General features: G+C 35.1%; 1 protein-coding gene across 2 annotated transcripts in view; it reads left to right on the top strand.

The window, feature by feature from the left end:
• The window catches only part of LOC136863873 (probable splicing factor, arginine/serine-rich 6), a 295,188-nt gene that overhangs the window by 260,851 nt on the left and 20,929 nt on the right, over positions 1 to 13,408 (top strand). For both annotated transcript variants that reach the window (XM_067140233.2, XM_067140235.2), the window contains one exon: positions 8,220 to 8,386. In XM_067140233.2, the coding sequence (XP_066996334.1) occupies positions 8,220 to 8,289 (70 nt within the window). In that variant the 3' untranslated portion in view covers positions 8,290 to 8,386. The remainder of the gene's footprint in view (positions 1 to 8,219; positions 8,387 to 13,408) is intronic.

The raw sequence follows: 13,408 nt of genomic DNA on the forward strand, positions 1-13,408 counted from the left end.
GATAGTGTTGCTGGAATTAAATATGACAGGGAAAACCGGAGTACCCGGAGAGAAACCTGTCCCGCCTCCACTTTGTCCAGCACAAATCTCACATGGAGTGACCGGGATTTGAACCATGGAACCCAGCGGTGAGAGGCCGGCGTGCTGCCGCCTGAGTCACGGAGGCTCTTGTAAATAATCAAATCAAAATCTCTTTATTTGCAAATGAGGTGTCTACCTCGGTGGCAAATGGTACACTAAAATGCATTATTGTCAAGCACTAAATATTAAATTAACAAGAGAAGAAAATTTTCCTATAATACAATGTTATACAATTTACGCTAACAATGTTTTCTATTAAACACACAGCTCATCCTTAATAAATTTATATTGTTTACAAAATTCTACTTATATCTCCTGTACTACTTACAAATATAGTCAACTGATATACAGTATGTGGAATTACTTCAAATGATACTATACAACTGGTATAAGATTAATATTTACATTGCATTTATTTATTTACTATTTTTTTTTTTTTTACCCCTTCTGGATCCTAAGTAACAAAACGACCTGCTGCGTCTTAACCAGAGCCCCTTTTGCCACCACTTTTCAGAGTTCCTGAAGGGCCTTCACAGCTATCGTAGCGGTCCCAGGGCCCTCGAAGTCCCCACTGTACTTCACCCCTACAGGCAGTCCCCTACTTTGGCTGTCCAAACTCCTTAGACCAGGGGATGGAATTAATTTATTCACACACATTTTTTTATTTACAATAACCTGCACTGGTCGAATGCCCTCTAACACTTCATTTATTTTCTCTGTTGCTGTTTATTCTCTTCTTGAATATCTGTACAGATTTTGGAAAAGGATCAAACACTACCCCTGGTAAACTGTTCCACTCCTTCACACCCTTCCCAATGAATGAAAATTTACCCCAATCGCTTCTGCTAAAATTCCTTCTAATTTTATATTTGTGGTCAGTCCTGCAGATATAATTATTTTCCAACTGAAGCCTCTCACGGATATCTCCCCATGCTTCTTCTCCTGTATAGGCTCTATATAATCTTATAAGTCTAGTTTTCTTCCTTCTCTTACTTAAAGTTTCCCACCCAAGTTCCTTTAACATTTCTGATACACTACTCTTTCTCCTGAAATCCTCTGTTACAAATCTTGCTGCTTTCCTCTGCACACTATCTATTTCTTTTATTAGGTGTTCTTGGTGAGGATCCCAAACACTGTTTGCATATTCCAATAATGGATGAACCATACTCAAGTAACTTTTTTCTTTTAATTCTTTGTTGCACCCTTTAAGTAGCCTCATTATCACATGTAACGATCTGTATGCTTTCCCAACAATGTCATCAATATGACCCTTCCTGTGCAAATTACTTTCAAATATCACACCTAAGTATTTGCACTTGCCATCTTTTGGGATAACTACCTCATCCAAAGTATATTCAAATTCAGTTTTAAAGCTCCTGTTTGTGAAAGTTGTAACAGTTGATTTGCCTCCATTAACCTTCATATTGTTTTCTTCAACCCATTGTTGGATACTTTCAAGGTCCCTTTGTAATTCTGAACAATCCTCAATGTTGTTTATTTCCCTATAAACAATTATGTCATCTGCATACAATCTCATTTTTGATGTTATATTGTTCCCTAAATCATTTGCGTATATTAAGAAAAGTAACGGACCGATTATACTACCTTGTGCAATTCCCTTCCAAACTTTCTCTTCCTGAGATACATTATTTCCTACTTTGACTTTCTGAACCCTTGAATTTAGAAATGTTTTTATCCAACTTGTAACCCTTACGTCCAATCCTATTCCCTCCAATTCCTTAAATAATATTCCATGTTCCACTCTATCAAAGGCTTTGGAAAGATCTATGGCTATGCAATCTAACTGACCTCCTGAATCCAATTGATCTGATATGTCCTGCTGAAATCCCACCAGTTGTGCCTCACAAGAAAATTTCTTTCTAAATCCATACTGGCTCCTCATGAACCAATTTTTATCATCACATATCCCTCTGATGTACTTTGATATTAATCTCTCCAGTATTTTACAAACTATACTGGTCAGGCTGATTGGTCTGTAGTTCTCTGGTTTCCTTTTATCACCCTTTCCTTTATAAATTGGTATTATTATAGATTCCTTCCATTCCTTTGGTATTACACTATTATTTATGACATAGTCAAAGAGAAATTTTAAATAAGGCACTATGTACCACCCCATTGTCTTTAATACCTCCCCAGTAATTTGATCACTTCCTGCTGCTTTTCCTTGCTGAAGCAGTTGGATTTCTCTGAAAATATCTTCATTTGTGAATGAGAAGCTTCTTGTTTCCCTCTGTCTCTCTCCCTCTCTATCTTCTGTTTCGGTTTCCAACTCTTGACAATCATCTACTGAATCTCTAAATTCCCTACTAAATAGGTTTGCTTTCTCAGTATCTGTTAAATAGTGTTCACCCCCTTCTCCCACCATTGTAGGAATTTGGATTCCTTTTCCTTTTTGATTCCTGATATATGAATACAGCTTTTTCCATTTCCCTTTGTGGTCATTACCCTCTTGAAGTATGCCATTCATATAATTCTCTTTTGTTTCCTTTTTCACTCTATTCAGTTCCCTCATTAGCTGTTTTCTAGTTTCTCTATTCTCCCTACCCTCTTTGATTTTCCTGTTTACTATTCTACATTTTCTTTTTAATTTTCTTATTTCCCTTGTATAATAAACAGGGTCTGAGGTCATTTTACCCTTCTTAACAGGTACAAATCTCTTCTCTCCTTCCAAATGATTCCTTTAAATTTAGCCCAAAGTGTATCCACGTTACTCCCTTCACTTATCCAACTGAATTGTGATTTAAGGTAAGTCCCAAATTCATCAACTTTAGTTTTTCTGTACAATTTCTTGTCTTGTGTAACCCTCTTATTAAGCCTTTTTGGTACGAGTCCTACATCCATTATTACAGCCTTATGGTCTCCTATTCCTTCAATTACCTCAGTTTTATCAACAATTTCCCATGGTTTAACCAAGAATACATCTAGTAAGTTATTGAGACGAGTTGGTTCTTGTACTACTTGTGTAAATCCTCCCTCCCAAATTTACTTATTTGCCAGTTTCTGTTCGTGGGCTTCACTTGCAGCTCCATTCCATTCAACTTCAGGCAAATTTAGATCTCCCCCAATTATTACCATATCATTATTATTGTTTTTATGAGTATAATCTATTATTTTCTCAAAGATTTCCATGTCTCTTTCCTCTCTTCCAGGCCTCTATGTTCCTATAATTCCCACTTCCTTCATATTATCACAAACTAATTTTTCCCCCTGATATTTCATCCCTTTCATCGGTAAACCATTCATGTGAACAGTAATTTTGCTTCACCAGAATAAACATCCCCCCTCCCTTTTTATCTCCTTGGTCTCTACGATAGACTGTGTACCCTTCTGGAAATACTTCTCTATTACCCACCCCTTCTTTCAACCGCGATTCCACTCCTATCACCACATCAGTCTCATAAAATTCCATCAATGTACCGAATTTTAATTTTTTATTTACTACGCTTTGACAGTTTACCAAGAGCAATCTCAGACCCCCTTCCTCCCTAAAACTTGACTGTTGCAATTGGGTAACTTGAAATTCCTTACTATCCTGAGTTTCTTTTTCTAGTTGACTGAGCCAGCTTGAAGTACAGCTGGCTCTTTCTACTAGTTTTCCTGGTCAGTATTATAACTCAAGGGAGTTGCCTGTTTTACAGTATATATCTTAAGATTATTAAAATCTAGAACAATATTTGCTATCTTTCGTTTACCTGAATTGTTTAGATGGAGGCCATGTTTTGTATAACAGTATCTCTCAAAACTGCTGCATTCAATAACCTGAGTATTCCGAAAATGTTTACAAATTTTAACAATATCTGTATTGACCTTGTCCACTTCAATGTTCACACACGAGTCTCTACTCAAGTCATGCCTGTGGGGCACGTTCACTACAAAGACGTTAGTGTGGGTCAGCTTCCCTAGTGTATGTTTAAGTTGTGATCTTACATTCTTGGCGTCGTCGTGAGCTACGTCGTTCGTCCCACCGATGATAAGCACTGCATCGCCGCTCCCGAAGTTCCTAGTTGCTGCTTCTACGTTTTCCAGAACACTGCTGATGGAAGCTCCTGGATATATTTCTCCGGTTGCTGCTATATTCTCGTCGTTAATCACTCCCGCAATTCCCCTTCCTTGGCTATCACCAAACACAGCTACCTTCGCTGATTTAGGCCTAACTGGGTATTGAATCTGAATTCTAGGCCTAAATCTTAAACTCGGCACGGCAACGGCAGCGGATCGCGATGATTTGGTTTCACGCGCTATCACTTTCTTCCAGAATTAAATTATTTAGGGCAGAAATCCTATTTCTGGTGTTTATTTCCGGAAATTCAGTTGTGGATTTCTTCTTAGCCGGCCATCCACGAACTACTTGACACCACGTGCTCGAGTTTGTTACTTGTACTGGTATATCACTCGAAGAATGGTCAGTCCCAAATTCTAGCGATCGCAGTCTTTCTTTTAATTCTTGATTTTCAACTTTCAGAGTCTCATTGTCCTTTTTTAGAATGTTTATCATTTCTAATGCACTTTTATATTCCTCATCGACTGTTTTCGGTGCTTCGTCAACGCCGTCCCCAACAACAACATTCCGAACACACTGCTCACAAATCCAGTCGACATTTTCATTAGTTTTTACGTCTCTAGGGCAATTTCCGCACTTATAATGCCACCATCGATCACATGAATCACACAACATTCCATTATTCACTAATCTTCGACATTTTCCGCACTTTTCGTCACATTTTACGGTTAATTTACTCGGAGAATAAAACACTACGTCGTCATTACCGGGCACCATTTTGAAAAAAAACCTGTATAATTTTATGTAAATGTAGTAATTTCATGTATTTCATTTTGTAATATGCATCTATATTGTGCTACTGACACGAATAAATAAAATAAATAATCAAGTACAATATCACGTGGTAGACAATCGAAGGTCGTACTACTGAAAGGTCACATATGGAAACCTTAACATAATTTTCTTCCTCAAAATTACTCGTTATATAAATTAACATCATCATCATCTAATGTTTTTATTATTGATTTTTGTGGTATAAAGCTATACCGGTACTGAGATTTGAACAAAAGTTTACTGGACACAAAGTATTCATTTTTTTTTTTTTAATTTTTTTTTTTTTAATAGAGAATCTGAACAACAAAGACTAAATGATAGCTGCTACATTCTGAACTATCACCTATTTTGTACACTGGAACTACGCTAGTAATTTTAGCTACTCTGGAATGTAACCAGTTTGGTCTTTGTTGGAGGAATAGAGACAGAACTAATGACTGATTTTAAAATGTTGTTGATAAAACAGTAGTGAGCCTTGCTGTTTAAAGGTTTCGTATTATTAACAACTCCTTCCACTTCTTCACAATTGACCATTTTCCATTTAAAATGTAAGTTACATGTGGTCTGTTTGAAATAAAGCTTGTCAGTGTTTCAATAGCCATACTACTTGATTGTTGAAATTTAGTACAGACTTCTTCAGTGGAATGGATGAAGCAAATATTAAACAAATTAGGGTCATTTATAGCCACAGGTTTTGCATCAGAAGATGTGACACCCTTAATTACTGTCCGAGCTGCTTTATACAAATTCTTAGAATTTGTGCGTCAAATTAATATTTGCAGAAATTTTACCTTCTCTAAGTGCACTTTATATTTGTACAATATGCAAACACATGCTTTTTTGGTATTTAACATGTTCTGGTATTTATGTGCTGTATAGAGTAGTATAATCTCTCTTTTTAAAACTTCATGCTCAGTCGTGTACCATCTTACCTGATGTTTGTTTTTCTGATGATCAGTATATTTCTTAGTCCATACACGGGGGCAGTAATTCTGTACTTAAACACTTCAATAATGACTGAAAAACATTCTAGAGCTGAATATTGTTCCTTAGCTGAGTTTTCTGAAAATGCACACACTAAATAACTTTTATAGTAACTCTATATTCTGTTGTGTACTTCTAATATTGATTAAAACCAGTGAGTTTGGATTTTTAAATTTTTTTATTTTATACCAGGTTGAAGTTAATTAAATATTATCCCAACATCATGATCAGATTACAAACAATGCAACTTTCTCTATAAGAAAATCTTAAGATCTATATTGAAGTTTCCAGATTACTACTTTTATTTTAGGTCTAGATCTTAATAATATGTGATCAAGTAATGCTTCCATATTTTCAAGAAAGATATTTATATTGCCGGAAGGAGAATGATAAAAGGCTAACAGGACTAGGTTAAAGTCAGCAAGCAAAAGTAACCTACTGGTTCAGAATGAGATTCACCAGAAACCTGACAAACATCAATAACTTCATATACCAAGTCAAAGGATAGAAATACCGCACACCCTCCAGCCTGATTGGTTGGACAAAATCTGTCAGCTAGAATAAAACCATTAAGGTGAATAAATTCCACCTCTCTGATCCAACCAATGTTCATTAATGCATGCTATATCCAAATTATAATCCCTTAAGAATGCATTCATTTCTAGAGTTTTATTTGTTATGCTAGAGTTTTATTTGTTAAGCTACAGATATTGAGATGAAGAATGCTTAAATTTATGGTTCCTTCACTGTGATTAAATTTGTTTCCCATACCTCTACTGAATTCCTCATATTTAATTTTGTTTAAATTACTGTTGTTATAATTGGTAGTAATTATTATTATTATTATTATTATTATTATTATTATTATTATTATTATTATTATTATTATTATTATTATTATTATTATTACCATTGCCATTACCTTCATTATTGCTACCACTTCAATTATCATCATCTTGACTTAACATCATTACACTGAGGAATATCTACTGGTGCACTTACTATGCAAGCTGTCTCAGCATTTGGGGTTGTGTTTGACTTCACATGACCACCGCAGTCCTTGCTTTCTAGTTTCCCATTCGGAGACTGCCTGCTACTCTGTTAAACAAGCTGCTGAAATCTGAAGATCCTCTTCTGTTGAAATGCAGGCCATCTCTTACCATATCCCTATATCCTATCCGTGAATTAGTAAGACAGACTTGCTATTCAGTCCAGTACCAGTCAAGGTACTAATTAATCGCATTACTGTATCTGTAGTTAACATGATGTCTGTATATCGCTCCACTTATGCACACCTTTACACCTACGAATTTAAACTTCACTTTCCCTACAAACTGTTTAATCTCTTCCATTATGTGTGATGGTGTTGGAGAATTGTTAATATTAATCGTACCCGCATGAATTACAATATCTGGTTCTTCTTTCACATCATCAAATTTCCGAGTAAGTTGACTAACCTGGAAATCTTCGTATTCCTACTCACATTACTGACCATAGTATTTCCTAGAATAGCAACACAACTATTCTGTTGTACCCCCTTTAGTTTTACTCTGTTTATTAGGAATCTCTCCCATGCATTCAACTATCGTGCAATATCTTCTTCCGAATTAGAAAGATATTCAAAACGATTTGCTGTTGTATGGGCGATGCGTAACTTAAGTTGCATATTTTCATTGGGGCTGTATTCACTTTTGGTGCTTGCCAAACTGTCCTGTATCGATCTTTCTTCTCTTCTCGATTCTGAAGATAATGAGTTTCTTCGTGTACTCTTTGTATATTTCTTTTTAATATTCTAATAATTTCCTCCTTATTAGTGAGCTCCGACGTGATTTGGTGAACTATAGTATCCATATGCTTAGCAGCAACTTCATCGAAGGTCATGTGTCCATCATGTTTTTGTTTTCATGTGTTCATCACCTTTTCGTCCATGTAATTACGACGTTCTCATTATTTTTCTTGACACTGCATGCAGAACACATTCCTGCATCACTGTCTTACCTCTTTACAAGCCACAAGCCTTACTTTACACTTTTCTCCAGTTACTGCTACACAGTCAACTTCATGGTCTGCCATCTTCTCACCAAGTAATGCTCTAGAAGGAGTAAACATTAAAATATCAATCGAACACAGACAGTATATACAACCATCAGCTGGCCAGTACACACTTATGAGAGTGCGGTTCTTAAAAGTGATGATAGCTGACAAGAGAGATTATGTTAGCATTGTTTATGTTTTCACATGTTTTGTTTAAAGTAACAATGGCTATCATGTTAACAGATGTGTGTTTTTTTCTTTTCAGGTCGAGTTTCATGGACATTACCGCTAAGTTGGTTGACCTTGACCGCACAATCAGAATAGCATGCTTGTAGAAACCGAACCGTTGACTATGAGAGCAATCACAGAACAGCTCTACATAACCATTATAAATCCTGCTCGACATACGTGAGAAAGCGACGTTCCTTGCAGGTACATTTTCTTTCACCCATGTATTCTGTTTGCATCTGTGCCATTAGCTCAAGATTATGTATTGATATCTTGTATGGTAGCAGCGCTAATGAGTCATACAAATAATTACACACTAGGGACCTGAAAAAATCACATTTGTGATAAATGTGAATTTTTGAATCTTGTACTGAATCCATGCCTACATTAATTCTAATGTAGAAAAAAATCATTTTGATGCATAAATAGAAATGCGGCAAAATGCGAATTGTGACCCAAAATGCAAAATTAGTATGAATATGTGATTTTGCTGCGAATTCTGCGAAAATGTGCTATTTTATTGGCAAAAACAACATATTTTGGCAAAATCTTCAGAAATACTCAAATTTTTTGACCGTTTCGATCTATGAAGAAAAGTAGCTGATCGATTGCTGCTATCTGACTTTATGCGATATTTACAATGGGAATAGCAAGGGGAATAAGATCTGTATCGATTATTATCGAAATGTAAATCGAGTGTCACAGAAATAAGGAGACAAGAATAAGAATAAAAATATTAATTTACCATTGATCATTTACATGAAATAGGTTTTGTCATCCAATACTACAGGGATTGGAATAACTTACCAAGGGAGATGTTCAATAAATTTCCAATTTCTTTGAAATCATTTAGGAAAAGGCTAGGAAAGCAACAGATAGGGAATCTGCCACCTGGGCAACTGCCCTAAATGCAGATCAGTATTGATTGATTGATTGATTGATTGATTGATTGATAAAAGTCAGTATTAACAGTTTTCATTTCTATAGATTTATAACTGTTAATATTTTAAGCCTGATAAAATGGCGACGACAGTACTCAGAAGAACCAGCTTTACACATTACACGAACAAGCTTCTTCTGTACTAGCAATACATTATGGACATAAGATGAATGTCCCCACAATAGCAGCCCATATGAAATGTGCCATTCTCAGATAGTCTGCTGTTACTAATTCCCTCAGTTTCCACATAAGATATGAGACCCGTGATACCATTTTACAGATAGGATTGACATGTACTTCCCAGCTTAATTTGGTATCAATATGAATACCCAGTAGCTTGTCTGACTGAATTTCTGTATTATTGGACAATCCTAACAGAATATGTTGGGTTTTATTCTCATAGAGTAGTTTATTAGATGAAAACCATTTCACTGCAGTCCTAAGAGCTTCTTGTGGCATCTCTTGGAGATTTAATACGTCCTGATGCATGTTGATTAGTGTTGTGTCATCTGCATATGCTACAACTGATTGTGACATAACATTTTGTTGTAGGTCATTAACAGCAATATTGAAGAGAAATGGGCCAAGTACAGATCCTTGTGGAATGCCTGTAATAACATCTTTCAATGTGGAATGTCTATTTCTAATTGCAACAAACTGACATCTGTTACTTAAATACATCTTAATTACATCCAAAGTGGGACTATTTATGCTATAATACTGAAGTTTTCTAAAAAAAATGTCATGATCTATACAGTCAAATACTTTACTCAAATCACATAAAACTAGAGAAACCCTTTTCCTATTTTCAAAGGCTGTTAAAGTTTGATTGACAATTTCCAGAACCACAGAGGTAGTACTTTTACCCTGTCGGAATCCATATTGATTACTAGACAACAGGGCATGATTTTCAAAGTAGTTACTAATTTGACTATAAATAACCGATTCAATTATTTTAGATAATATGGGAACAATTGAGAATGCACGGTAATTTTGAGGAAGATGTTTGTCACCACTTTTGAAGACCGGAGTAACTTTTGAAATTTTAAGCATATTCAGGAAAAACCCAATCTTTCAACATTTATTGATACTAAATGCTAGTGGTTCACAAATCAAATGTATTGTTTGTTTAATAATGTAATTGTACAGCCAATAACAGTCCATACTTCTAGAATTAGATAATTTTGAGACTGTTTTTATGATTTCATTTGACGTAATGTCAACCCATTGGAAAGTATGTCCTAATTGATGTGGACCAGGCCCAATGATAGCAGATGTACCTGTTGGTTAACTTTATCACCTATTTCTTTCACTGTGTTCAAAAAGTAATCATTCATAGTATCTGGATTCAGTAATATATCATGTGTATAATTAGGAGTATTCTCTTGCGCTATAATATCCCAAGCTGCCTTGCATTTGTTGGATGCATTTTCAATGTATGTTTCACACACCGATTTTTTTTTTCATGTGCAAGTTTAGTTCTGTAGAACTTTTTACACCTGAGATATACTTCATATGCATCTTTCTGCACACTCCCTTGCACCCAAGAATTTTTATAACCTCTATGCAGAATCAACATCCTTTCCCTTATTTGGGTCAGTTCATTAGAATACCAGTTAAGTTTTTTATTCCTATCTGTGCACACATTATTGACCTTTACCATGGGGGAGCAAGAATGCCACAATTCAACATAAGTTTTAAAGAAAGTTTCAATAGCAATTTCAGCCTTTGCTTTGACAGTTTGATTTTTGTATAAAAAATTCCAGTTTACTTTCTTCAATCTTTCCCTGAATAAGTTAATATAACAATCTTTCTGTGTTCTTATCCATGATATGTCAGGCTTCCTATTTGTTCTTCTGTCTGTGTAAGACAAATTCTTCTGGCAAAAAGAAAGTACCAATGGTTCATGATCAGCTAAAGACCCTCCAACGAGCTTGACATCTTGAGAAATTGACAATAATGTTATCAATGCATGCATTATTGCATGTGGGTGTTTTGTTTGTACAGGTTATTAACGATCTTAAAAGGTTAAGAAATATTCCTGAAGACTGTTCGTCTAATTTTGCCATTTCTATATTAAAATCACCACAGACAACTACTTTAGTATTAAACTTTAACAATTTTCTCTTAACTATTTCAAAATTCTCAAGAAATACTTTCACACTGCCCTTTGGAGATCTATACAAAGTTACAATTATTAGATTCTGATGTATTATTTTAACACAACTAAACTCTCCGTCTAATTCTGCACAATTTAACATTAAGAATTTCATTCTTCAGGTTCCGTATTGAATCAAGATTCACAATAGAGAAATGGGAAAGTTAATATCCACCTTTTCAATACAATATATTACGTGAAGGTTTATATTCAATACTATTAATGTAATATTACTGTAGGAGTCACGATTAATGTGATATGTCTTTGTATAGTTGTCCTGGCTGATGATGACATCAAACATTGTCGAAACCGGTACCACATGTAAATAAACGTGATGTTTTAAATATAAACCTTCACGTAATATATTGTATTGAAAAGGTGGATATTAACTTTCCCATTTCTCTATTGTGAATCTTGATTCAATACGGAACCTGAAGAATGAAATTCGTAATGTTAAATAGTGTAGCCAACCAGGCAAAAAGAAAAGCTCATTATTATATGAACTTAAGAATCAAAATAGGAAATTAATCAAAGATATAGATTTTATTAAGAAATGCATTTTCCACGATCTGACTCCTAACTTTTTAAAGAACAACAACAAGAAACACGTTTTACCCCATCAGTATAAAGTCCACCAAAAACCTAACGATTTATGGCTTAGAAATGGATTAAAATTTCTACATAAGAAAAAAATCACTCTTAAACAACCGGTTATATGAAACCCACCTCGAAGTTGCCACGCTGTTATCAGACTCCCAATGGAATATCTTCCAGGAGAAAGTCTACAGTAAATTATCCATTTTGCTAGTTCAAAAACAGTCCACCCTAAACAACAAGTTCCAAGCCCTTCTTAACAAATCCTCCACAACCAACAAATTACCCAAGAACCCGATCAGCCCGAATACTGCTAGCCACTCTCCTACCGAATTCTATCCCCCATTCATTAATCTTTCTAATGCAACATTCGACGATGAAGAGATCGCTATTCTGTCTAAAGGCCCAAAACACAATTGGCCTAATTATAATCCATCAAATTTTGCTAAAAAACTAATAATAGAAACAGAAATGGCGATCAAAAAGATGCCTCACGACATAAAGGACGAGCTCAGACATGAAGCCAATAAACAAATTAAGAAAACCTTTATATCACCTACTCCGAACATAACCAAATCACAACTTGAAAACAGGAAAAAGATCATTCAACTCAAAAATAAAATAAAAAATACTCATACCATCGTTACGAAGGCAGATAAAGGAAATACTACTGTAATAATGGACCAAACAGAATACGTATCCAAAACAAATTTTTTTTTTCACAGATAGCACTTTTACAATAATCAATAAAGATCCAACTCAAGCTATCCAACGGCAGCTAAAACAGACTCTGAAAAATACATCCTTTCTCCTAACGGACAGCGAAAAAAGCAAACTTATAAACATGAACCCAGGATTACCTACCGTAAAAGCTCAGCCTAAAATACATAAAACTGACGTCCCCATACGGCCTATTGTAAACTATAGACCTAGTCCCCTGTATAAAACAGCACAATTCATTCAGCAATTCCTTAAAAAACATTACACTTTTCAGTCAAAAAAATCTGTAAAGAACACAATACAACTTATCAAACAGCCAGATGACTTTGCACTTCAACCATATCACTCTTTACACTCATTTGACATCACTAACATGTATACAAGTATCAAACCAGACAAACTCTTGCATATTATTCCTAAAAACTTACGCACCCACAGTCAACTTAGCCAACTCAAAATTTCTGACTTCATGTCTATTTTGAAGCTTTTAATCAGTAATAATTACTTCACATTTGATAAAACAATATACAAGCAGGACGGACTAGCCATGGGCTCACCTGCATCCGGCATCCTAGCAGAAATATACCTATATTTCTTAGAATACACAAAAATAGACAGTAACGTAACCTTTAACAACATACATCTCTGGTCTAGGTATGTCGATGACGTATTCATCATAATGGACCAACGTTCCATAGACGCAGTTACTACTTTAGCACACTTAAACACTATCGATGCAGACATTAAATTTACATTAGAGTCCGAAGTCAACAAGACCATTAATTTCCTAGATCTTACTATCACTAGGCTCCCC

This window comes from Anabrus simplex, chromosome 2 (genome assembly GCF_040414725.1).
Source record: "Anabrus simplex isolate iqAnaSimp1 chromosome 2, ASM4041472v1, whole genome shotgun sequence".
NCBI lineage: Eukaryota > Metazoa > Arthropoda > Insecta > Orthoptera > Tettigoniidae > Anabrus > Anabrus simplex.